At 37.0% G+C, this 27,558-nt stretch overlaps 1 protein-coding gene across 8 annotated transcripts in view; it reads left to right on the forward strand.

The window, feature by feature from the left end:
* The window catches only part of CACNA2D1 (calcium voltage-gated channel auxiliary subunit alpha2delta 1), a 496,257-nt gene that overhangs the window by 356,807 nt on the left and 111,892 nt on the right, over positions 1-27,558 (forward strand). For all 8 annotated transcript variants that reach the window (XR_005021203.1, XM_036863210.1, XM_036863212.1 and 5 more), the window contains 3 exons: positions 17,714-17,783; positions 20,345-20,395; positions 22,575-22,674. Coding sequence is in view for 7 of the 8 variants with exons in the window: in XM_036863210.1 (XP_036719105.1) it covers positions 17,714-17,783; positions 20,345-20,395; positions 22,575-22,674 (221 nt within the window). In the remaining variant the exon portion in view is untranslated. The remainder of the gene's footprint in view (positions 1-17,713; positions 17,784-20,344; positions 20,396-22,574; positions 22,675-27,558) is intronic.

Below are 27,558 nucleotides of genomic sequence, written 5' to 3' on the forward strand. Positions count from 1 at the left end.
ATTGTATAAGAAAGGGGAAAGAGAACATTGGGGTCAAGAGGCGGAAGGAAAGATAGATCATATTTTGCACACTTTTCAAAGATGGCTCTTTTTACAAATAGCAGTCAATTTTTACACATACCAATAAATCATCTTTTATGTTTTTTCTTTTAAATGCTAATTGAGGGATTATGGCTTTAATTTTTTTTAAACCCTAATCATATATTTCCTAATATGTTGACCTTTGTCCACTTTCACCTTGGGAAAGATCTTTAAAGGTTTAATTTAGCTGAATCCATGTGGTCCCCCCAGGACATTCGCTGTGGAAGCAACCCTGGGCTCTTCTGTAATGTCTTGTTTTTTAGCAAGTGTTTGACAGACAATCTGACTCACCAAATGAGCTCTGAGCCCCTGTAATGGCTCTCTTGACTGCTATGGAACACAGTCAATGAAGTTTCAGTTTTAGTCAGTCTGTTGCTGAGTTGCTCTCTTTATTTTATTTTTAAATTATTTTTTGACATACAAAAAGCTGTACATAGTTAATGTATACAACTTGATGAGTTTGGAGATAAGTATACACTGGTGATACCACCACCACGATCAATGCCATAAAGCCTATCTTCCATCTGTAAAAGTTTCCTCCCACCCTCTTATTTATTATTATATGTTTTGTGACGAGAACACTGAACATAAGACCTACCCTGTGCAGGGAGATGGGCAGCCAGGATGGCTGTTCTCTCGCTCTCTGTCCATCCCCTGCTCAACTAGTCCCTGCTTCACCTACACGCTACTCACCTGACTGACCTTCCCTCTTAATAACAGAGCCTAATCAGTAAATGCCTACTTACTTGCCACCAGCCCCAACTTATGATTATTCTGAGCTTTAGATCAGAACATCGCCACCTGATAGATTACGAAAGGGGCAGTGAGGGGCATGCTTCTCTGCTGGTTTCCCTGGCAACCCATGAGCCAACTAGACATCAATGTCAATTCTCCTTGTAACTGGTAACCTCCCCTCCTCCCTTCCCCCCCTCCCCGCCTCCACCCCTATCAAAGCCTGCTGCCATGTTCTGCCCGCCAGCAGCTGTACACGATGGGGTGTCACTCCAGGACCTTGCTTCAGACCCATAAGCTCCCCCATCCATTAAACCATTGACATCTCTGTCACTGACTCTAGGCTCTTTCTTCTTGAAGCTGGGAGAGTACAGGGCTTGCAGGCCTGCGGGTTGCAGCCCAACATACGCTTTTAGCAAAATTTTAAGTGCACAATATAGTATCGTTACTTACAGGCTCTATGCTATACAGAAGATCTCTAGGGCTTTTTCATATTTTATAACTGAAGCTTTGTACCCTTTGACCGATACCTCCCCATTTCCCACTTTCCCCAGCCCCTGGCAACCACCATTCTACTCTGCTTCTATAAGTTTGACTCTTTTAGATTCCTCATATAAGTGATCTCATGTAGTACTTGTCCTTCTGTGTCTGCTTATTTTATTTAGCGTAATATCCTCCAGGCTCATTCATGTTGTCACATGTGGCAGGATTTCCTCTTTTTTTAAAGCTGAATGAGTTGCTCTTTATGGTAATAATGCTGTAATAGAACCAAATCTCTTTAGCAAAGACACTAAGACAATATTATAATTAAAAGTGGACCACTATATTTCTTTTTTATGCTAAGACGTGTTTTCAACACATTTCCCACTTCTTTCAGGTTTAAAGACTTTTTACAGGGAAGTGATTTTTAAAAAATTTCTCGGTAAGCCACACTTTCCTCTCTGATTTTAGCCTCACCATTTTGATTCCAGCCAAATTAACGTAGAATGGTTCATCCCTGGTTACTGTCTGTTAAAGCAAATATCAAAATAGCCTTTAAATATTGTTAATTATCTTAATTGTGAGTGGAAATAGAATAAATGTTACTTAATTGGATTTTCATTTAACAAGATTTGGGCCTCAGGCTAGAAGCTCCCTACTAGTTGTGAGGAACTGGGTGAGTCTGTTGTGATCAATGAGATAATACAAGGAAAAGTACTTCAGAAAATGCAAAACAGTAGGCATTTTTACAAGAGTGAGTATCAACTAGAATAATTTTGCCTAAATCCAGATTTCTCTTCATGTGAGAAATTAAAAAACATAATTGAGGTCGCAATCAATTGACAAGGGAGCTGAAATAGAAATGTGGAAGGAGTTCTAGACAGATGACTAAGCAATAATACCTAGCAGTAACTCTACACAGTGGAGTTGGTCGGAAGATGTAGGTTTTAGATGATGACCTTAGTTAAGTCACTTCTCTGTAGGGTGGCTAGGTAAAATAACAGATGCCCAATTAAAATTCAGTTTCAGATAGAGAAGAATTTTTTAGTGTTAAGTATGCAGTACTTGGGAAATATTTACACTAAAATGTGGGTTTTTTTAATCAAAATTCAAATTTAACTGGGTGTCCTGTATTTCTTTTTCCTAAATTGGTTAACTTTATCTCTCAGGCTCTGAGTTTATGAGAAATCAACTTCCCCACTACCTCACAGAATTGTGAGGATCAGGCAATCTATTTCATATATTAATGTCGGGTTGGCCAAAAAGTTCATTCAGGTTTTTCCATATCATCTTACGGAAAAACCTGAGCAAACTTTTTGGCCAACCCAATACAAATGTAGAATTTTGTAATTGTCTTTTTTTTTTAATTCTGTAAACTACCTTTAAAAAATGTTGCCACATTATTGTAAATAAAGTGTTTTGTAGAAATCAGAATTCTCTGACTCACAATAGAGTCTAAAACAATAGTCTTGGTCAGTGGTAAGACGCTACTTAGAACAGGGCTGCGTGATGTGAGTGGGTTAAGCAGGTATACACCCAATAGCCTGGGTATAAATCCCGCTGCCATCAGTTGAAGTGGTGGTAAGCTTTGGAAAACAGTCACAGACTTGAGCTGTGAAACAAGGAGGATAAAATGGTTAAATTGTAGAATTGTTAAGAGGAAAAAGGAATTAAATATGTTTCTTATTTGCTAAAATGTGTAGGAGAAAGTCAGTGATGGCTAGCCACCCTCATGATTTCCATTTATTAGGTTGTTTAAACTGCATGGAAACAACTACTGCTTCCATATAAGGAGGGCTCTAGAGCTGACATAATATAAAGGCACCTCTGCAGAGTGATTCTGAATAGCAGTTTGGTAATTAGTGGGAATTTGTACTCTAACATCTGTCCTTAGACTGAATATCAATAAATTGTCTGTTTTCTAATTTGGCTGATATGTATGGAAATAAGCTATAAAAATGACTTGTATGTCTTTTGTCTTTTTTCCCCTCTTTCTCCTTCTTCTTTTCCTTCTCCTCCTTCTCCACCTCTCCCATCTTCCTCTTTCTCCTCTCCAAATTAGAAGGTAGGTAGACTGTGTGTGTGACAATAGAAGGAACATTATACTGAGGGAAGAGAAGTTCTTGATTTGTATTAAAACTGCCATCAGCATAGGTGTGTACTTTCGCTAAGTCATGTTCTATCTCTGAACCTATTTCTTCAACAGTAATTTGGGATGATTGAAGAATGTGATTTCCAGGGCAGACACTATCTTTATTTACTTATGCATTTAGACCTTTAGCATTTGCTAAGTTCACAGTCTTTGTTCTGTAGGATAACTAGACGGGCTTGCCTTAGTTATACAGCTTGTTTCATGGCAGAGTTAAAGCTGGAACCCATGTCTGGTGACATCTTCATTGACTATGTGCTGATTAGACAATCAGTTTAATTTATGAGTGCTTTCCTTTAGAAGCCCGTAATTGATTTATATAAATTAACCTTAATGCTATTAAAACTGCTTTCAAGAGCTATCAACTTTGTGAATTTTTATGCATCATAAAAACTGTACATACAAACTACGCATTTCATCTATTAGTGTCTCTTGAAATTATACCAATTACTATAGTAATTGGGATTGTAATCAGGACTTAGTGGCTTGTCAAAATGCCAATGTAGGCAGCTTACTCTTTTTAGATAATTAGTTGCACTTAAAAAAAAAGAAAGAAAAAAACTAAAAATTTCATAAATTTCATATTATATTTTTAAAATATCTTATTAATCATTTGTTCTTTCTTCATCCTCCTTCATTTGTTCATTTCAAAAACATGGGTTTACAGTACAGGAACCTAGTATATGTTGAATTAGTTTTAAATATTCCTTAGGGAGACACTTCCTTGTTCTTACATCTGCTAGGATTTTGCTAGAAGAAAATGCAAAAGGACCTGTGTGCAAAGTATATAGAAGGACATATTTTTGCCATGTGGATAGCCAGTTGTTCTTGAGCTGCTTAACTCTTTTTGAAAATACTTTAAAAATGTTTTAAACAGCAAATAGCAGATGACAAAGTAGTCCAAAGAATCCTTTTTTGGTTATTTAAAAAAGGGAGCATTTAATAGATTTCTGGTTGATTTGAAGAAAACAAGATAACAGTGGATGTTCACCATTTTGGGGCATTTATAAAAGAACTGCTTTCATTGATCAATTATCTTTAAAAATACCTGTATTTTTTTTTTTACTTTGATATTTGTGAATGGATACAAAGTTTAACTATAAATATGTTTAATTACACTTGTTGATTGCTGTATAAATACCCTTTATGTTGAAATGATTACTTTATTGTTTTTTTAATGCTAATAATGATTAAAGTCCAGTGTATCAGTTAGGACTAATAGTAGCTACCAGTTAAAGAAAATCCAAAACAATGGTGATTTCAACACTATGGAGGTTTGTTTCTTACTGGAGTCAAAGAATATCAGTTACAGAGACCAGGACTGGTAAGGAAGCTTCACATATAAGGGGTTGACAACTCCTATCATTTCTCTGTCATCCTCTGAGTAAATTGTCTGCTGCAGTGTCCACCACTGTTGCTTGTGTTTTTTCTTAAGGGACTACGAGTGGTATTCCCTCCCTTTTTAAGGCACTTTCTGGAAGTCATACAAAGCCTTTCACGTGACATTGGCCAGAGTTTAGTGGTCTCATGGTCACAGTTAGCTTCAAGGCGCCATGTACACAGCTAAAAAGCACAAGCTATACCAAGGAGGAAGGGGAGAAGAGATATTGGGGGAAAAAAAATCTCTGTCATGGTTCCTGTGTGCAAATCTGTGTTTTAAAATAACAAGTTGTTTCTGCTCTGCGGAAAAATTTAATCAAATTAGGGAGTCAGAATTTATACATCTTGAAATTTAAATTACAATACAAATCATTAAATGATTAAATGTCAAATAAATTAGACAGACTGTAGCAATAGATTTGCTACAGTTTTGAAAAAGTCAAGGTAATTATAGACCAGAGTCATGGGACACGTTTACAAACTATGGACTGAAAATCAAATCAATGAAGTAGAAAAGGCAAAATCCTCTTTAGAGGGAAGAAAGGCATAAAGTAAAAACAAGGACATGAACAAGCGCTATTGGAGGTTAGTGAGTCCAGCTAATCTAAGTTTCTAACAGAAAAAGAGTGATTTCAAATCAAAAGGTTTAGTAGTAGGAATTCCCTGGCAGTCCAGTGGTTAGGACTCCACGCTTTCACTGCTGAGGGCATGGGTTCAACCCCAGGTGGGGGAACTAAGATCCCGCAAGCCGCATGGTGCAGGCAGGAAAAAAAAAAAAAAAAAAAAGTTTAGTAGTGACAGATTATGTGGCCTTGAATGTCAGACTTATTTGTCTGGGATTTAATGTGTAGGAAAATACCATGTTTGGGAGGGCAGTGGAATACTGTGGTTACAGCGGTGTTTATTCTGATTGGAAGGAGAAATACTTAGGAAAGCTTGACCAGAAGGTATGCTGTTATAGTGGTCAGATGTGGAATTTTAAATATCTGAACAAGGGGAAAATAGGAATTAGAAAAGAAGAATCTTTGGCTATGAAAATGAGGGTATTAGAAACCTTACCAAAAAAATAAACTAATTGATACACTTATATATTGCAAAATGATTACCAGCATTGTGTTCTCTAACGCCTCTGCTAATTACCAGAGATAATTGCCATCTCTTTTTTGTGGTAAGAACATTTAAGATCTACTCTCTTGGCAACTTTCAAGTATATAATACAGTATTATTAGCAATAGTCACTATTAACTATATATGATGCTGTACGTTAGGTCCCCGGAACTTTTTTGTGTTCTAACTGGAAGCTTGTACCCTTTGACCAACGACATCTCCTCATTTCTCCCAGCCTCCAGTAACCACCATTCTACTCTTTCTGTGAGTTTTGGCTTTTTTAGGTTCTACCAATAAGTGATGTCATACAGTATTTGTCTTTCTGTCTGACTTAGCCCTCATAAAAGTGTATCAAATCAACACATTGTACACCTTAAACTTACACAATGTTATATCTGAATTATAGCTCAATAAAAAAAGATACAATGAGAAAAACATAAAAATGAATACATGAATTTAGTGACAGACATAGGATATAAGTTAAGATGACTAATTTTTAATTTGGATGTGAGAATGCTTACTGAAATAAAATATCAGAAATATTTTTATTTTGGGACTAAAAGGATGAGTTTGATTTAGAATAGTAAAATTTGATGTATTGACAGGAGAGTGCACAATAATTCTATTTACACCCAAGCACAAGGTTTATATTCTGAATTACATGATTTGCTTTTCTATATACCATCAATCAGTTGTGTTGTCTGAGGGACACATCTTATATATATATACAAAATAATATATTATTTTGAAATTCTCACATGATCCTGATTTACAGAGGTATTTCTGTAGCCTTATTTTTGTTTCCTTTTACATAACCTCATCTCTTACCTGAGTCCGTCTTCTTTTTCACATGTAAGGGTTGCAGAGTTGCTAACTTTGCAATCAACTATGGATCCAGTCACACTTAAACTGATGAAATGATTTTACAGGTGAGAGCAGTGAAGTAGGATGCTAATATGAAAATGGAAGGTGCTCTTAATTTGATGGGGGATAACACTGTATATAAAATATGTAAATAAGTTTAGTTAAAAAGCTCTAGCTCTTTGTAACTTCTAAAATATCTCTCTCATTCTGTTCCTTTTTCTTTGATATATTGCTAAATTTGTATACCTTATGCTGTCCATTTTTAGATGCATAGAACCATCTTTGATATGTAATTCATTTTATGTTCAGTATATTTTATTAAGAAAAATTTAAAACATTTTTGTCAAAAATTCAGATTTTTTAAGTACTTCTCTCAGATATACCAAATATAAAATTTCTAAGAAATATATCCTTACCCCATTATCTAATAAGATTTACTGACATAAAAATAGGAAATTTGTTCCTGTAGAATCATTGTTTGTTTTTATAAATATGTCATTATCATCACCTAACTGGATTTATTTGCTTGCAAAAACAGAAAGCTTTTTCTCTGTTGGAGTTCACATTTTTCTCTATGTAGCACACATCTGCAGTTACTTTCCAGTAAATCCTCCTCATCTTTTACTTCATAGAACTTGCTGTGTTCAAGTTTATTTTTGAGCCACAGCTAATAACTACATATGGACCATCTAAATGATTAAGTCTTTGTGTACCATTTACTTTATGGAATATTTCACTCAACCACACAACTTGACCTTGTTATCTGTTACTTCTGTTGACAAACAAATATCCCCTGTTAAATGGAAATGTTTTACCTGGTCTATCTGACATCTACAGAATTACCAGCAAATCACTTGGTAATAAGTGCTTTAATTTTTAAAACTATGATGATTTATCCTTGGCTTTAATACTGTGTATCTGTATGTGAGTTTCCAATGCTTATTTTTCTATAAATTAGAGAAGTGTTCTGGACATATTACAGTGGAGATACCAAAGACACTCTCAATCCAATACAACACTATCATTGAACCTCAAGTCTCATTGCTCAGAAACAGTATTAAAATCTAAAAAGAATTTGATTATGTCAATATAGTCAAGTGTGAGTTGGAAGGAGGAAAACTGATAAGAACAAGCAAAACTGCTGTTTCTGAAGAAATTGAGATATCCTAAGGATTCAAATACCAGTAGGAGAGAATTTTGCTCTGGAGGAGCTCACAGGTAGATGAGACAGAAAAAAATATAAAGACATTAACACACGATGCAAAGAGACATCTAATAAATTTATTAAAAAGTTATCTGGAGTTAACTTAGATTATCATTTCTCCAGTAAAATTAAACAGTCTGGAACCGTTCACTTAATGACATTTGGCTCACTTGCTGTGGCCTTCAGACCATCCAAAAACTCTAACCCAGCCTACATTTCGAGTTTTGTCTCTTACTGTACAGTTAAACCTTCACCATGTACCCCAAATTGCCTTTTTTCCCCCTTTTAAACTCTTATTTTATTTTCTACAACCTGCCCCCCCTTTTTTCCTATCTCTATATGCTTTGATCCCAGACCCCCATTTCTGGTCACATGCATCTTATCCATCATTCAAAATAGAATACAGACATGTGAAGGCTTTCCTAAAAGCAATCTTTCTTTATTTTGTTCTCTCAGAGAACTTGGTTTTTATCTAGATTACAACAGCTATCAAATTTTTTCTTCCTTCAGAATTTATTTTCATACGCTCTTTTTTAAAAAGCTTGGCAATATAAGTAACTGCAGGTAAAGAGGTATATAAATCTATATCTCTATCTGTATCTATATCTATATCTAATGTGTCTGTGTGCATGCCCCATAGCACCTAAGGCAGAGCCTTGCATGTAGTGAAGAATAGGGATTTGCTAAATTAAGCTAGATAAACAAGTCAGGATCATATCAGAGCTGAAAACAAGTATCACAGTAGAACTTCAGAGAATCAGTTTCTAAATAAAATGAAACAAAGGGAAAAATGCAGATAGGAAACATAGAGTTACCATTATCTGTGTCCCTGCCTATACACCTTTCCCATCCTGCCCTCTTCCTTCTGCCAGTATTCTCCAGGGGTTTCTGGGGTAACCTCATGAAGTCAGTTTTTAGATTCCCAGGAAGTTTATTGACTGTGTGACTCCAGCCTGCATCATGGGGAGGGGGTAGGATAGGAAAATGGTATGATGTTCCAAGCCCTAGTCATAAGACTATGCATTTACGTAGTTAAAATCTAAGCACATTTTATAGTAATCTATTATTTTAAAAAATCTACAACCTATGATAAGTAGTTCCAGTGACTAAGTGATGCTGTTTTCAAATATCCACACATGGAGTGCTTATTATTGTGCCAACACTAGTTCTAAATGTTTACGTGTATAAATAATTGAATCTTAGCTATAACCCTTGGAGGTGGAAACTATTACCCCCGTTTTACTGGAAAAGGTTAAGTAATTTATCCAATGAAAATCTAGGTAGACTAGCTCTAAAACTTATCTCTTAAGTGCTACGCTAGGTTGTTTCCAGTCAGAGAAGAAAATTTTGAAGGGACAAGGGAATAGGCTCTTCTTATTAGCATCTACCCAGCTGGAATGACTGCCTTCAGCCTGTGGATCCCATTGGTGGTTCTACGCTGTAAAGCTTCAGTCGTTCAGGATTTGAAAACTTGATCTGGGAATGGTTATTGTTTGGGGACCAGTTACCGTTCAGAAACACATGTCTACCCTGAAATTCATCATTGATCCATGAAAGATAAGACAGACATCACAACTGCCTAGATTCTAGCAATACAAATATTATATAGCAATAAGCAGTTTCCTAGGGCCAAAATAATACTCTCCTAAGAAGACAATATAAGAAAAAAATAGTGAAATAGATTTCAAACATTCCATGAAGCTTTTGCCTCTTGCACTTTCTCCGAGCTTTAAAACTTGACTCGGGTCTGTGTCACTGGGAAAAGTTCTGACCTGTATCAGGCTATTAATTCAGTTCCATACACAATGGCTAGCATAACAGAGACTATAAATATTTCTCTCAGGTAGAACTCCTACTTAGTAGGTAAATCAGTTGGTTGGGGTAAGTCTGGTCCATGAGGTTTCCAGAGACTGAGGGTTCCGTCTATCTGCCATTCCTTAGGTTGTTGCCCTCATCTGTAGGATCAAAACTGGATCAACACGACTAAGTCCACAGTTGAGGCCAAAAGTAAAGGGGAAAAAACTGGAAGGCAAGCAGCATGACCCCCAAATTGTACCTGTATCACTTCTGCTCACATGCTGTTGACTAAAATTTTATCACATGACCCCACCTTGGCAAAAGAGACTGAGAAGTCTCGTGGGCAGCCAACTAAAACTTTAGGGTTACTTTTACCAGAAGGAAAAACAAAAGTGTATTTCGAAGCCCTGTCACAGTCTGTTCCTCTGGGAGTGTAAGTATCTGTGCACACTTTCCCATACATAGAACATATTCACTTCCTTTCCACAGGAGATGATCCAAAGTCCCAACAAGTTGGTACCTCCAGCTCAAAATTCAGGATCTCCAGGTCACATGCAATTCTCTCCATCATGTGGATATGACTTTTCCTAATTTGGCTACTTAGCAACACAGCAGAATACCCGTTACTTTCTCTGCCCTATTCCCATCACTGACCAGATATCTAATAGGCAATGGTGCTGTCTTCTGGATGACAATAAAAACTTCCATATGGAAAAAGTGAGTGGGAAAAAGAGAGCAATCACTGGTCCATGGTATGTATCATAATCCTCCAGGCAAGGAAATATAAAGACCTCCTACTCCTGCATAAAGTTTCTTGGTTAGCCCATCTGACTGCTCCCGGTAGCATTCTGTGGTTGCAACTCTCTTGTCTGTAACCCTTTCAAGCACATGTGAAGGGGCGTGCTTGGGGTTACACAGCTTTCATACCTTGCTGTTTCTGGTGCAGGTTTAGAGCTCAAAAACTGCTTTAGGGTTCACAACAGTTGCAAGCTTTCTGCAGACTCGGTTTGTGTCTTCTTTGGTAACACAAATATCAGTCACAACACTTGGTTGGCTTCCAATTTTGTTCTTCTAGCGAGTTTCTTGTGCAAGCAACCCCAGCCCTAAGATTTAGTCTAGAAGTCATTCTTAAGCTCAACGTCTTATACATTTACTGGGTTCTGTATTTAGCCCTTTCTCATCTCTCTCATCTTAAAGGTGGCTTACTTGACAACATTGTTTTTGATGTTATCATAGTAGTGGACATTACTCATTTTTAAATTGTCTGTCTGTACCTGTGGCAGAGGCTCCTGGCTCTCTACGAAAGTTCTGTCCTCCCATTCCAGCCTAATGTTTTGCTTTTGGGCATGACTGCCTAGCCAAGACCACTCTTGCATCTATGTAGGACCATGTGACTAGTTCTTACCAGTAGAATATGAGTGAAAGTAAAATACGTGTCGCTTCAAATCTGAGATTGTTAAGACTTGGTTGTTCCTTCTCCTTGGAACTTCCTCCCTCCCTCTGGCAGCTGCATGTCACTGCCCTAGGTGACCTTGGAAACCAAGCATTGAAGAATGCAAAAGCTGCACCAGCTACAGGTCTCTGAATACCTGTTTGGAGCAGAATCTATGTCCTGTGACTAGTAATATCTAACTTAATCTGCTCTATGAGAAAGAAATAAGCTTTACTGTGCGGAAACAGAAGATTTGAGATTGCTCAAGTCACTTTGTGTTACCATAGCTAATACAGAATTCTCTTTCTATGTTTAGGGTATTTCCCAGGTTAAAAGCTTTATTGGGGAGCAGAGCCTATCTGCTGCCTCAAAATCTGAAGAGGACAGCTATTTGCTTTCCAAGAGGCACTGGCACCTTGGTATGTGTACATAACCCTCACTTTGTTATGTACCTGACCCTTGATGGGGGAGCCATGATGCAAATAAATTAGGGACTGTGTAGAATCCATACTGAGATGGTAGTAGTTGTGCAGCAACACTCAGATTCCAGGAAATTTTGTGAGCTGTGCAGTACACATTTATTGAATTAATTTTTCCTTAAAAGAACAGTCCAAATTCATTATCTTGGCTAGCAATTCAGAACCATGACTAATACTGCATAGGAGATGATTGAGACAAGCCTAAAAAAAAATGATTCACATAACATAAATTAGATCCAGGCAATAGAAACAGGGTTGGTTTTTATAGGCATTTTTGAGTATGTGAAATTTACTTTTTTTGTCTTTCCATGAGACTAAAAATGTGAAGTCTTTTAGAATTAGAAAATGCATTTTAAGTTAATTGGAGATGCAATTAGATGTCATTTGAAATGGTGTTTCTACCAAGAGAATCAGCCCTCAGTTCATCATTTTGTACTTTATTGTCTCCGAGCAGAAATAAAAAAAATTGATACTCTATTATTTTTAGACCGTTTTAACTAGAAAATGCCTCTACAATCTGCATACTTTCTCAAGAATATTTCAGTATTCTAAGTTAACGTACAGGTAAACACCTTTTTGAACTCAGTGGTTTGATACTGACATAGCACACCCTAAATGTCATGTGAAGTAGAAATGTCATCAGATAGATTTAGTCAGATACACCCACAGTTCATTTTTTGTCAGGAAAAAAAGCATAAATGATCATTATCACCATTAACGATGGCATTCAGAAATGAGATGCCCACATTGTAGGCTGTCATTTCCACTCCTTTCTCCTGTCATTCCAAAATCTTATTGGAAAGCAAAAGGGGCATCTAAAATGAGTGACATTTCACTTTTTGCAGGGACTGTAGAAGCTCTGATTTCCATTCATGGAGCCTTTATTGTACCTCATTATGAAACTGATTATTTCAGGGAATTGCAGTGTATGGTTATTATCTGTTTTTACTCTTTGACCTTCCATATTTCTGAGCCTATATATATAATGTACCATATAAGTACCACAGTGGGATTTTACAACAAACTAATTAGTAATATCACAGAAGAAACTACATTATTTAATTTTAAAATAATATAAATAATTTAATGTAACCGAGGGATATTTCCTAATAGTAAATGTCTCAGCAGACTTCTAAGGGAACATTATTAATATTTTTAAATAGAAACCATCTAAGATTATAAAACATGTTAAAATGTAATGGTCTGGCTCCTACTGTAAATTATAGCCCTTTTTTCTGTCTTTAAAGAAATAAATTTTATAGAACATAGTAATATATATCACAGTTCATTTCAATTAGCAGTTATACTGAAAACAGATCCTAGGTGAATGTGCTCTGCAAAGAATTCAGAAATCTAATTTAAGCATGACTTTCAAATTCCAGTTTTTTGACCACTTTCAACTCATGATAGCCACTATTATATTGGCGGTGCTAATTAATCTCACTTCTCAACTCATCAAAATATTTACGTAAGTCTAAGCCCAGTCAGGAGAGAGATAACACAATGTCTTGAACAGGAAAACTTAATTTTTTTTAAGGATAATTTTATTTTATTTCATTTTTTATTATTATTATTTTTTTATAACAAAGTTTCCATTTCTTTTTTATTTTTTAATTTATTTATTTATTTATTTATTTTTGGCTGTGTTGGGTCTTCGCTTCTGTGCGAGGGCTTTCTCCAGTTGCGGCAAGTGGGGGCCACTCTTCATCGCAGTGCGCGGGCCTCCCACTATCGTGGCCTCTCTCGTTGCGGAGCACAGGCTCCAGACGCGCAGGCTCAGCAGCTGTGGCCCACGGGCCTAGCCGCTTCGGGGCATGTGGGATCTTCCCAGACCAGGGCTCGAACCCGTGTCCCCCGCATTGGCAGGCAGACCTTCAACCACTGCGCACAGGGAAGCCCCTATTTTTTTTTTTTTTAATTAAATTATTTTTGGCTATGTTGGGTCTTCGTTTTTGTGCGCGGGCTTTCTCTAGTTGCTGCAAGCGGGGGCTACTCTTCGTTGTGGTGCATAGGCTTCTCACTGAGGTGGCTTCTCTTGTTGCGGAGCATGGGCTCTAGGCGTGCAGACTTCACTAGTCATGGCTCACGGGCTCAGTAGTTGTGGCTCACGGGCTTAGTTGCTCCATGGCATGTGGAATCTTACCGGACCAGGGATCGAACCCGTGTCCCTTGCATTGGCAGGCAGATTCTTAACCACTACGCCACCAGGGAAGTCCTAAAAGTTAATTTTTTAATAAAGAATTATTAACTATAGCAGGGATTAAGGAGGGATTGGCTAGAAGTATAGAGAACTCTAATATTAGACTACCAGGTGAAATATTATATAATTTAGTATAATATAATAACTACCACCCATAGGGCAGAAATAGCCCAAGAAAGAGACTTCGGTCCCCCAGTGCTCCTGGATCGAGATGCAGATCTTTTTACAGAGGACATGGTCGTGATCCGCCAAATGGCAGAGAAGGTACTACAGTGTCACACTGGTAGGACTTGCTGGAAGTTCACCCTCTAAAAGGTTCCAGGTGTCTCATCAGAGGCTCTCCACTACAAAAATACCCGGTGGTACTGCTGGAGAACCAGAGAGCTCTCCAGAAGCCTTGGTCTGGAGAAGCTACCCACGAGCTCTGGAGAATACTCAAGCACTGCAGGAGCCAAACACCAGGAAAGCTACATTTGCTGCCAGAGCCTTTGAGCAAACAAACCAGACCAGGAAGCAAAAACCACTTTCTCATTCAACATCTTTCTTTCTTCATCTGCGGACAAAGCTTAAGATTGTGCTTGTGGGTAAAAGAAAAATATTTGAAGGACCCAGAGATATTTTCATAGAACAAGATAAATGGGTGAATTCGGAGCTGAGGCAATAAATGTACAACCAGCATAACATTGTACTAAAAGAAGAATAAAAGTTATTTAAATATGTAGTTATTACAAAGACCCTATCTTGAGGAGTTAGATAATAGTTGAAAGTGAACTGACATGTCTGCCTGCATGCTTGTTGCTTAATTCTAGTGCTACCACAAAAAAAAAAAATTCATTTTATCTCACTGGCTCTAAGTTTCTGCAAATGCAAATGGAAAGAATTAAAGTAAATTTACCATTTCAGTTGCATTGACTGTATTAGTAAATGGTTGTTGGGGGAGTGCTATATTTAAACTTAACTGTTTCTTATAAATGTGATTAGTCATTTAAAATGAATAAATCATTTTATAATATAGCCGCTAATAAGAAAGAAAATTCAGTCAAGGAGAGGCTCAGTAGTATATGTTTTTGACATATCCTAAATGGTCAAATTATCTTAGTTGGCTAATAAACATGATTCTCAGAAAAGTTCTATGTAATTTTCATCATTTCTCAATAAATAAAAGGGCAAAATAGATTGAAGGGCATAAGTCATATGAATTATTATTAGGGATTTTCCCAAGAGTCGTATGTTTAAATGTGTTCAAGGAGAGGAGGACTTCAGCATAAAATTATCATCCAATTCATCAGCATTTATTGTTCTCCATTGGGTCTAAGGGGTGCGTGCGTGTGTGTGTGTGTGTGTGTGTGTGTGTGTGTAAAGCTTTGTAAAGTATTTTAATTAAAGTAAGTATAGATTTAATTAGAATAGTGTAAATTAATTGTATTTAAAAAGCAATAGTTAGATGTACTATTTTTCTGTTTACTGCAAAATGATAAAGGCTCTGAAACTAACAGAAGATTCTTTTGTTTTTAAGTTTATTATTATTATTATTACTTTTAAATTTATTTTGGTTGTGCCAGGTCTTAATTCCGGCAAGCAGGCTCCTTATTTGTGGCTCGTGGGCTCCTTAGTTGCAGCTCACCGGCTACTTTAGTTGTGGCACATGTGCTCCTTAGTTGCAGCTGGTGGGCTTCTTAGTTGCGGCACGTGTGCTCCTTCGTTGCGGCTAGTGGGCTCCTTAGTTGTGGCATGCGAACTCTTAGTTGGGGCATGCATGTGGGATCTAGTTCCCTGACCAGGGATCGAACCCGCATCCCCTGCATTGGAAAGCGAATTCTTAACCACTGTGCCACCAGGGAAGTCCCCTAACAGAAGGTTCTTGAATCTATACTTGAATTACTTCAGATCATTCAAATAAATATCAGGAAAAGTTTTTGTGCAGTTATGTTAATTATAATTTAACTTCTAAATGATAATTTCAAACGGACTGGCCATTATCAAATATGGGAATAATAAGGTTAAAAAATTATGCTATTATGTGATAACAATCCAAAAAAAACAGTCTTTTTATAGACCAAGATAGTACAGCATTGAATGAAAATATAAGGATCAAATAATTGTAAGTACAGTTTTCATTAGTGGCAAATAAATTTTCTTTTAAGGTAAATTTTTCTGTTAGTAGAGAAGAAAGAAAATGTATAACTTCTGGACACCTGGTAAAACATATTCATTGGCACCAGAAAATCCCAATTGTGAACAAGTTATTTCTGAAATAATATGAAAAAGAAATTGACTTATACAACTTTCTTTTGTATTGCTGTGTTGTTTTAAATTTTATAAAAGAAAAAGGTTAAGGGCATAAAAATGGTATCTCCCATTTTAACATTACTGTGGATAAGTGGAATGTGTCCTTGGTGCTTTGTGACTTTTAAAAGTATTACTTTCCTAGATAAAATCTAATATTGGGTCAGCCAAAAGGTCTGTTCAGTTTTTTTCTGTAAGATGACTCTAGTAGCACTTAGTTGTCTTTAACTTCATTCGAAACAATTTTGTTAGACAGTATGTGACAGCTGTCATATCAGCGTGCATTTAAAAAAGACTTATCAAAATTGGTGAAGTTTTGTGTAGCCATTTTAATACTGAAGATGGAAGGAAAAAAAGCAACATTTTCGGCATATTATGCTTCATTATTTCAAGAAAGGTAAAAACGCAACAGAAATGCAAAAAAAATTGTGCAGTGTATGGAGAAGGTGCTGTGACTGATCAAACGTGTCAAAAGTGGTTTGTGAAGTTTCGTGCTGGAGATTTCTTGCTGGACGATGCTCCAAGGTCGGGTAGACCAGTTGTTGATAGCGATAAAATCGAGACATTGAGAACAATTAACATTATACCACGTGGGAGATAGCCAACATACTCAAAATATCCAAATCAAGCATTGAAAATCATTTGCACCAGCTTGGTTATGTTCATCCTTTGATGTCTGGGTTCCACGTAAGTTAAGCAAAGAAACCTTCTTGATCGTACTTCCGCATGTGATTCTCTGCTTAAACGTAATGAAAACAAATTGTGACGGGCAATGAAAAGTGGATACTGTACAATAATGTGGAATGGAAGAGATCATGGGACAAGTGAAATGAACCACCACCAACCACACCGAAGGCCAGTCTTCTTCCAAAGAAGGTGATGTTGTGTATATGGTAGGACTGGAAAGGAGTCCTCTATTATGAGCTCCTTCCAGAAAACCAAACGATTAATTCCAACAAGTACCACTCCCAATTAGACCAACTGAAAGCAGCACTCGACAAAAAGCGTCCAGAATTAGTCAACAGAAAACACATAATCTTCCATCAGGATAACGCAAGACCACATGTTTCTCTGATGACCAGGCAAAAACTGTTACAGCTTGGCTGGGAAGTTCTGATTCATCCGCCGTATTCACCAGACATCATACCTTCGGATTTCCGTTTATTTCGGTCTTTACAAAATTCCCTTAATGGAAAAGATTTCGATTCCCTGGAAGACTGTAAAAGGCACCTGGAACAGTTCTTTGCTCAAAAAGATAAAAAATTTTGGGAAAATGAAATTATGAAGTTGCCTGAAAAATGGCAGAAAGTAGTAAAACAAAAAGGTGAATACGTTTTTCAACAAAGTTCTTGGTGAAAATGAAAAATGTGTCTTTTATTTTTACTTAAAAACCGAAGACACTTTTTGGCCAACCCAATAGTTTGATTTTAATTCTCTATTTGAAATTTAAATTCTCTCTCTCGCTCTCTCACTCTCTTGCTGTCTCTCACTCACTTTCTCTCTGTCTCTCTCTTTTTTTAAGCTTCTCCATGGGTTGATAACAGTAGAACTCCAAACAAGATTGATCTTTATGATGTACGCAGGAGACCATGGTAAGAATTTTGGGGTAGCCGTGAAAAGATGAAAAAGACAAAATAAGGTTTCTTTTCTTTCTTTTTTTTTGTTAAAAAGTTGGAGGGAATCTTTCCATTATTAGGATGAATATTATCTGATTATTTAAAAACCTCTTTTTTCCCTTTTATACATTTGAATTTTTTATACATTTATACTTTAAAACAGTTAAAGCTAAATGAAGATGATGAGTTCAATGGGCAGTGATAATGAAGTTGTTGAAATGATTCATCAAATACATTTCAAATGGACTACTTTAAGTTTTATAGTCAATGTTATTTCTAAATCTCTTTTAGCTGGTGGGGATTTCTATTGAAAGTCTCCCAGTTTGCTTGGAGTAGGGCTCTAATAATCAACATCTAGATAGAGTAGAATGTAGTTTGCCTCTGGTGGTGAACTAATGAGAACTAGCCCCAAGGTAAGAGTGCCCCTAGTTATAGTCATATAGCTTACGTTTCATTTTTCCAAAAAAAAATTTATTTGTTCCTTACTACTAAATAAACTCATTTTCCTAACATATAAATCAAAAAATACCAAATACATCATAATTACAGTCACTGGGAAACAATTATTAAACTCATGCATTTTAATTCATTGTTTTAATATATTTAAATGTGTGGCTCTATATTTTTTAATGAGTTCACATGTTATACAATATAGTGCTTCGTAACCTACTCTTTCATAGCAATACCTTTTCATAAGAGACACAGTAACATCATTTTAAAAGAATGACCAGATGGTAGCTTATTTTAAAAATCCCCTATTATTGGACATTTAGGTTATTTCTGACTTTTTGCTAGGGTTCAGACAAATTCTAAGACACATAATAGTTGATTCAAAGAAACGTATTTAAGGCTTTTAAAATGCCCTATTAAATGTCCCAGTAGCAATTTACATAAACACCAACCATGTATAATAGTACCAGGTATTATTAATCCACATATTATTCTTGATAATATTTCTCTGAGTTAGTGGCTTTGGAGCCATGGGTTGTTCAGTGGAGGCAAAGCCTATGACATCACATGATTTGGGTTCAGGAACCAGTTGTTTCGGCGGAAACTTAGAAACTAGGTCCCAACTAGAAGAGACAGACGATATCCTGTACTCCATCTTCCTCATGGAGAGGCATGTCAGGACCATTTGTCAAGATGCTAGACATGAACTAGATTTGCCTTCCACTGGAATATCCCAGCAACCCTGCCATTTTACCTTCTAATAGCAAAACAAACTTGAGTGCAAGCTGTAAACTCTGTTCATGAGCATATAGTCCTGAATAGTTACTAATTGTGCTGAATGTTGCCTGAAAACTTATTGGCAGGTTTCCTGGCAGGCTTCTGAGAAGTTAGATTTAGAGTCTTGGACAATAAGTAGAACACTGAGTTCAGATGCAGCTCTTCTTGTTGGGGAAGGCAGGTCCCCACTTCCCATCAGCCTGTGGCCAGGCAACGTGAGTTTTCAGGATCATTCACCTGTAGTTAAGTTTATCTCTACAGTGGCTGAACTATTCTTCTTGAGTCTCTTCACGTGCAGAGATTCTGAATCTGTAGGCCTGTGGTTGAGTGTGGGAATCAGCATTTTGAACTGGCTCTCCAGGTGATTTTTAAGATACTATAAAGTCTGAGAACCACTACTTGAAACTCTTGGAAGTAACATTATATATTGTTTTTAATTACTTTATTGTCCCTTTGTCAGTCTTTATTGTCCCTTTGTCAGATTAGACCACTAATCTATTTTTGCGGGGGTTTTTTGTGTGTGTTTAAATACATGATACAATCTTATTATTTGTTTTTATTATTCTTCTTCTTTATGTATGTATTTATTTATTTATTTTTGGCTGCGTTGGGTCTTCGTTGCGGCTCACGGGCTTTCTCTAGTTGTGGTGAGCGGGGGCTACTCTTCGTTGCGGTGCATGGGCCTCTCATTGTGGTGGCTTCTCTTGTTGCAGAGCACGGGCTCTAGGCGTGAGGGCTTCAGTAGTTGTGGCAAGTGGGCTCAGCAGTTGTGGCTCGCGGGCTCTAGAGCGCAGGCTCAGTAGTTGTGGTGCGCGGGCTTAGTTGCTCCACGGCATGTGGGATCTTCCCGGACTAGGGCTCGAACCCGTGTCCCCTGCATTGGCAGGCGGATTCTTAACCACTGTGCCACCAGGGAAGCCCTATTATTATTCTTTAGAGTGAGTTTTACAACCTGTGGTCAACAAAATGGAATTTAGGATAACTGTTTTTTTTTTTTTTTTAGGGAAATGTTCTTCCAGAAGTTAATTTCTTTTGCTCCTAGTATTAAAGCACATCTCTTATTCCTTTGTTATAAATATCTGTAAAACATACCTTATGTATTATGCCTCTGACATTTCTATTATGTTAAATGTAGATTTTCTAAAGTTGATGTTACAGAATTGTGAATAAAAGAGCATCGTCTGCCTAGATAGAATGGAAGTAGGGTCTTGCTTGGAACATATCTCAGAGATTAGTAAATAGCAGTTCAACAAATATCAATGCTTGATATTTTACAAGAGAAAAAATTATTCGTATGATATTTGTTACAGGTACATCCAAGGAGCCGCATCTCCTAAAGACATGCTTATTCTGGTTGACGTGTGAGTAGTTAAATATTACATAATTTTCATATACTGAGAATATAGGGAGGAGTTTTAGATAACAGTAGTAGGTTGGGACTAGAAATAGGTTGAAAAAAAGACAAGGAATAATTATGATGGCTTTTATAACCAGACAAAGAAATCAAATTAAGGCAGTAACAAAACAAACAAAAATTCTCTTATTGAAAATGAGAGGAATCTATGTCAAAATTGAAAATTATGGCTTGATTCTAAAGTCTGAGCTTTTTGAAAAATTATTGATTTGCTTCCAGTTTTTTGCTTTATATTTTAAACAATATTAAAGTACATGGTTGCTAAATCTAAGCTGTTTCTGCTTCCAAAAAAAGTAGAACAATTAGTTGGCACTTAGTTATTAATGATTCAAATATCTTTTAGGGATTGGCCACAAAATATCAATAGATAAATATTACATATATTAAATGTCAATACTAGGCCTTTCTCAAGGGCAATGCTGAAATACAAGAAAGAATTTCATGAGTTTTTATATTGGTCATTTTATTTTTTTTGTCACATTGCTTCAAGTTAGGGTGTGTGTGTGTGCGCACGCGCGCGTATATGTAATCTTCCAATAAGATAGATGATGAAACTGTAGAACATAGCGAAGAATATATCCTGCCTTGGAGATTTAGTTTTTAAGAGCAATACCAAGGAACTAAAAACGTGAGGTATAAAATGCTTATATTATTTTCCCTGAGGGAATAAAAGTATACCCTCATCTGTTCTTTGCCACTGGAAGAAACAGAATCCAATGTTTTATAGGCAACTAAATTCATTTCACAGGATAGTGTCAGCGTTTGAAAATTTCTCCATTTTAATGTGAATTGAACAAGTTTAAAATCTTATAACCTTGCCTGAGAAAGAGAAGATAAATGAATTTGACAAATGTAACAAATATTAAATCTCATTTCATTTGTTACAATGCATTTAAACTTCATCTTGTTTTAATTAAGTTATTATAGAGTTTGTACATATGCTAATCCTTGATATTCTTCTGAAGTATAAATCTGAATGGTAATGCAATATGTTATAATCCTATTGGATATATGCTAATTTCCTGAAATAATTTCTTTTATTAAAATCTTTGGAACCCATGTCGGATACCAAGTGGGATAAAAATGTAGATGAAGTTGTAATGCCATTTTTAAAAATTATTTCAACAGAAATGTGTTGAGGGTATCCTATATACAATGTGATGATACAAAGATGATTAAGACATGGTCCCTGATCTCAAAGATGATTCAAATGTATTAGTGAAATTAAACCATATTCACATTAGTAAATTAAAACAATTGTAGGAAGTGAGAGATATAAATTATGCCAGAGCACTGAAGGAATACATAGGTGAGAGAGCACATTTCATTTTAAAGTGTCAGGAAAGACTTCATTAAGGAGATAAAATTGGAATTGAATCCTTATAGCTAAGATTTAACAAGGCAGGCATGGGAAGGGAGAGGAAAGAGTGGAATTTCAGGTGGAAGGATGACAGAAGCAAAGTGGCATAGACGAGAACATCTGAAAACAGCTAGAAAAGTAAAACTGGGAAAAAGTTGGGAGCTAGAGACATAAAAGTGGAAGTTAATTGCCTAGAGATGAGCCCTGCAAATAGATGAGGTCATTCAGGATCATAAAATATGTAGAGACAAGAAAAATGAAGACTAAACCCCAGAGAATATCTACTTTAGGATATAAAATAAAGCATTTTGTTTACAAATCTATTATCAAATTATTATGCTGCTTCATAATTATTGGTTTAATCAAGTCAAACAATGAGCTCCCTAGGGCAATGGCTGTATCTATTAACCTCTGTAACCATCACTACTAACTTGGCTAACAGAACTGGTATTCAGTGTATATTTCCTGAATAAGTGAATATGCCATGAGTATCCACAGTTTCTTAAAATTGTCACTTGACATGTAATTTTCATCATTGTAGTTAGAAAAATATACATTCTGATGCTTGCAGGAAAGAAAGACAAGATTTTTTGTAATTTATTTCTACTTGCTATCAAAAATAAGACTTTTTCTACTACTGGTTTTTTGAAGACAAAATTATTTGAATATTATTATCTAGAGTCAGTGCATAAGTTGTGTTTCCTTAGGGTGTATGATGTTAATTAACTACATGGTCATTAACATGTGTGGACTCATTTTTTTATAGGAGTGGGAGTGTTAGTGGATTGACACTTAAGCTCATCCGAACATCTGTCTCTGAAATGTTGGAAACCCTCTCAGATGATGATTTTGTGAACGTAGCTTCAGTAAGTATATGATGACTGCATTTTTGCTGAGTAAAATCTACAATTTTTATCTCCCTCTGGTTTTAAATACTTTATAGTGTTTTGTCATAGATAGGCTGAGATATTTCTGGTCCTATTACAAGACTATCTTACTGAGCTGTCCTCTCTTGTGACTCTTTCTCCCGTACTGCCACACCAAGGTCCTTTCTGAATGTTTGAGGATTTACCCATGAATGGAGTGATTGAAGCAATGAACATGAAGGAAAAACATTATATATATTCTCTTTGACTCAGAGGTACTTAAACAGTTGGCGTGAACCCCCGTACTCATTGATATCATTGTAACTCCCAATAAATAGTGACTCGGCAGTGTAATTGTATGGCAATTTTCTGTTCATTGTAATGCTCCTTTTTCATACTGGACACATATCCATAATGTATTATGTTTTTAAAGTTTTTTTTTATTAACATGAGAACCAGTAGATAATTTGAATGTGCTTTCTTAAAATTCTTGTTTCCAGGAACCGTTTTAGACCTTCCTCCTCATAGCTAGAGAGCATTGAACTCTGAAGCAAATAAAACAGGACAAAATGAATGTTACTGTATCTCACTTTAATTCATAGAATTTTGGCAGAAAATTTCATGGCCGTGTACTGCTTGATATAATTTCACACTTGAAGTGGTTATATTCATAGAGATGCACGTGAGGGAAGAAGTATTTGTGGTGAGGTCATTTTGTATTGAACATAGGAGAATGGATCTCCCTCTAAAACCACATGGGAGGGGGACTTCCCTGGTAGCGCGGTGGTTAAGAATCCGCCTGCCAATGCAGGAGACACAGGTTCGATCCGTGGTCCGAGAAAATCCCACATGCTGCGGAGCAACTAAGCCCGTGTGCCACAACTACTGAGTCCAAGTGCCACAACTACTGAAGTCGGCACGCCTAGAGCCCGTGCTCTGCAACAAGAAAAGCCACCGCAATGAGAAGCCCACGCACCGCAATGAAGAGTAGCCCCTGCTCGCCTCAACCAGAGAAAGCCCGTGCACAACAACGAAGACACAACGCAGCCAAAAATAAATAAATTTATAAAAAAAAAAAAAAAAAAAAACCACATGGGAGGAAGTTAAAGCAGCTGGCCTACAGTCAATTTACTCCCTTCACTGGAAGGGTACCCCCTGGAAAAAAGTAGGCAGAGGAACTGAATATAGTCTCTTGTCAACCAGAGCCTCAAGTAACTAGATAAATCATATTTACTAAGAGGAAGAGGAATTACTCCAAAAATGCTTTTAGCAGGATATCCCTAGCTAAGGGTAACTGTCATAAATAGAACCCAAGATCAGTGAAGCAAGATTCCTTTAAAACTATCTAGTAGGTAATATAACCCTCTGGGTAATAAACTGGAGATATTTCATAGTTTAAATACTCCCACTATGCAAGGAACCCTGCCAAGCTCTTTTTGAGACCGCTTTCATCTGGGCCCAGAGGAGTGTCTCCAATACAGTAATGAAGGACCTGGTCTATTAGTTTTCTGAGGCTGCTGTAACAGAATAACACAGACTGGGTAGCCTAAACTACAGAAATTTTTCTCTCACAGTTCTGGAGGCTGGAAGTCCAAGATCAAGGTGCCGGCAGGGTCAGTTTCTCCTGAGGCCTCTTTCCTTGGCTTGCAGATGGCTGCCCTCTTGCTACCACTTCATATGGTCATCCCTCTGTGCAGACTAGGGTCTCTTCCTCTTCTTATAAGGACACAAGTCATAGTGGATTATACCCTCACCCTAATGGCCTCATTTTTAACTTAATCACCTCTTTCAAGAACTTATCTATGATTACTGTTACATTTGGAGGTACCAGGGGTTGGGACTTCAACATAGGAATTTGAGGGGGACACAGTTCAGCTCATAACATCTGGGGAACTGCCCTCCATACCCAGATCTTTCTATGCTTTATCTGAACGTTTAGCAGTCCTTTAGCTTGTCTGCATCCTTGATATTGTTAGTAAAATTTGATACTGCTTAAAAGCTCTGATTCATGTCAGTCTGATTTTGTAATCTGACCCTGTGTGTTAGCTCACGACTTATTCAACAAAATGAGAACAAGTAAAATGTAGTGCTTGGTCTCTCAAATAAAATGATCAGAAAAGATAACCATTTAGTTTAATTTGTACATAAAAATATTGTTTATTACAAAGGCATTGGAAAGGTTGCTAACAAAATATTATCTTTGGCAAAGCAAAAGAGAAAGTTGTAAAAACATTAAATTCAGCACAGATTTGGCATATCTAATGAAATTTAGATAAAACCAGCAGACATTAAATATGGTTAATGTCTTAATCTGGCTTCCTCCTGATTCTTACTCATGGATTCAAGTGTAAATGGTTTTTTGGGGACAGTATCCCAGGAAACACAACCAATTAAAGGAAATTAGGCAAGAGAAGGAAGGAAGAATGCCAATTAAAAGAACTTAATTTAATTTAAAGGGATTTAATCCTATTGAGGCATCCTAGAAGCTGTATAGAATATGAACTTCAAAGTTATTCTTCCTCAAGGCCAAGTGAGCTGCGGTTTTAAGTGCCAGCCTTCCATATGTGTGGGCAGAATAGACTCTGACCGTAAGAGAGAGAAATGTAACAAAAAGTTGCAGGTGATGGTAGTTAGAAACCTGTCCAGTATGTCCACTGTATCCAGTTCATGATCCTTAAAGATGGCATCTAACATGTCATTTAAAGCCAGTGTTTCCTTATTGATTTTCTGTCTGGATGATCTATCCATTAATAAAGGTGGGGCATTAAAGTCCCCTACTATTATTGTACTACTGTCAGTGTCTCTTTTTATATCTGTTAATATTTGCTTTATGTGTTTAGGTGCTTTATATTGCATGCATAGATATTTGCAAGTATTATATTCTCTTGTTGGATTGATCCCTTTATCTTTTAAAAATTCCTGAAAATGTAACATTGTTTTTTTTGAGTGGATACAGTCTGATGCCAGCATATCAGTGGACTTAGCACCATGATTCAAAGAACATACTGCATCTTGAAGGACAACATTCCTACTGAAAAACTGTCATCTGCAAGCTGGAGCTTTAGTTGCACACTTAAGAGACTATCCCAGTGTTTTGTCAGGCTGGCTGTTTCTAAGTGATGCAGTATATGGTAGACCCAGTGGGTCCTGTGGTCATTTGTTTGTTGTCGGACCTCCTTCACCATAAAATAGATTGCTTGATTTGAGGAGATATTATGTAGGATTCCATGATGGTATCCCATGATGATAAATCAGACAGTATGTGAATCCAGAGGATTAATGATACTGCATGAGGCATTGCAAACAGGAAAGGGGAACTCTTAACTGAAACATGTATCAATAGCAAGAAAAGCAAAATTGACGCCACCCCATTCCAGAGGGATAAAATCGAATACAATCTGTTTGAAATCAAGTTGTTGAATGTCTTTTTGAAGAGTGATACTGTATTAAAGACTCAGCATTGGACAGTTTCCAATTGGTTAGACATTCACTAATGGTGATAGCTATATCCCACTTGGTGAGAAAGAGCCCATGTTTTTAGGCCCACATATATCCCCTCTTTCTCTGCTACCTGGCTGCTGCATTTATGGGCAGTTGCTGCATACAATGGACAAATCCTCCTCTCCACTCAGTTGTTCAGTACCTCCTCTGTGTGAATGTTCTTTAGTGGTGATTGATGTGAGACAGAGGTCTGCACATTTCACGCCTACTCCCGTAGGTCCATCCTCATGCTTCCTCTCCAGAACTCTTTGTCTGGGGAAGGTCTTCCATTCTTGTTTCTTCAAGGGCATTGGCCAACCAGCTAAGCCATTTGCCCCTATGCAGGAGTGGTGTTGTCTTATCTCAGGCTACTTGCTCCCTCACACCAAGTTGATGACCAGGTGTTTTTTGCCTCAAGATCCATCAACATCCATCCCCTGGCATGTTCTCCCAGTATCTGCTGTTCATATTAGACAGATCTTGCATCTCTTTTGTTGAATATTCTCTTTTTCTGTTTTCCTGGAACAGAGACTATTTTTCCAGGTAGGCCACGTTGAGACCTGGTCTGTTTGTTGCCTTGAGCCATGAGGGGAGGTGAGATCAGATCTTAAAGGAGAGCATCATCTTTTATGGTCTCTAGGAACGGGAGAAGCTACTACCTTCCAAGAGGAAGAGATTACTTCTGCGTACCCAGAGGGTATAGGGGAACCTGGAAGTTCATTGTTCTCAATAGCATCTACCCATGTCCCCATTCTACTCTTAAGATCCCATTCTTTGCCTATCAGTGCCCTGACTTTTGCATAGAAACCTGCCATGGCTGTGGGTGCGGCCTCCTTTATAGTTATGTGACTTTCAAAAGCAAATTCTGTGTCTGTTTCTAGCACACGTTGTCCTTCTCACATCAAAAAATTAGAATCTCTCTATTGGCTCCTGTATATCTTCTGGCTTTCACATTTTGCCCTTAGTTGGTAGTTGGCTGATCGGAGGTTGTCACTTTTTTCATTGAATTTAACAACCAACCAACTCCAAGCCCCTTTAATTACTGTTGTCACCATATTTCTCAAATGCTAGGTGCCTCCCCTTTATTCTGTATTGTGTTCCAGTCACTACAGGTAAAAATCTTAGCAGTTATGATGCTGTGGCCTCAGGGGTTTTCTTTACTCCAGTTACCACTGATATATAGCCAATTACCAGAGGAATCTTTATTGCCACATGGCTGGTGAATGATTTAATTCTGGAATCCCATCCTGACGATCTGTTTCCTAAGACCTCTGCTAATATTAGCTCTTTCCTCTGAAATAGTTCATGAGATAAGGATTCAAGTACAAATGGCTTATTTGGAAAGTAATTCTAAGAAAGATTGAGAGAAATGTGAGAAGTAAAGCCAAAAAAAGAAGAGAACTG

The sequence above is a fragment of the Balaenoptera musculus genome, chromosome 9 (assembly GCF_009873245.2).
Source record: "Balaenoptera musculus isolate JJ_BM4_2016_0621 chromosome 9, mBalMus1.pri.v3, whole genome shotgun sequence".
NCBI lineage: Eukaryota > Metazoa > Chordata > Mammalia > Artiodactyla > Balaenopteridae > Balaenoptera > Balaenoptera musculus.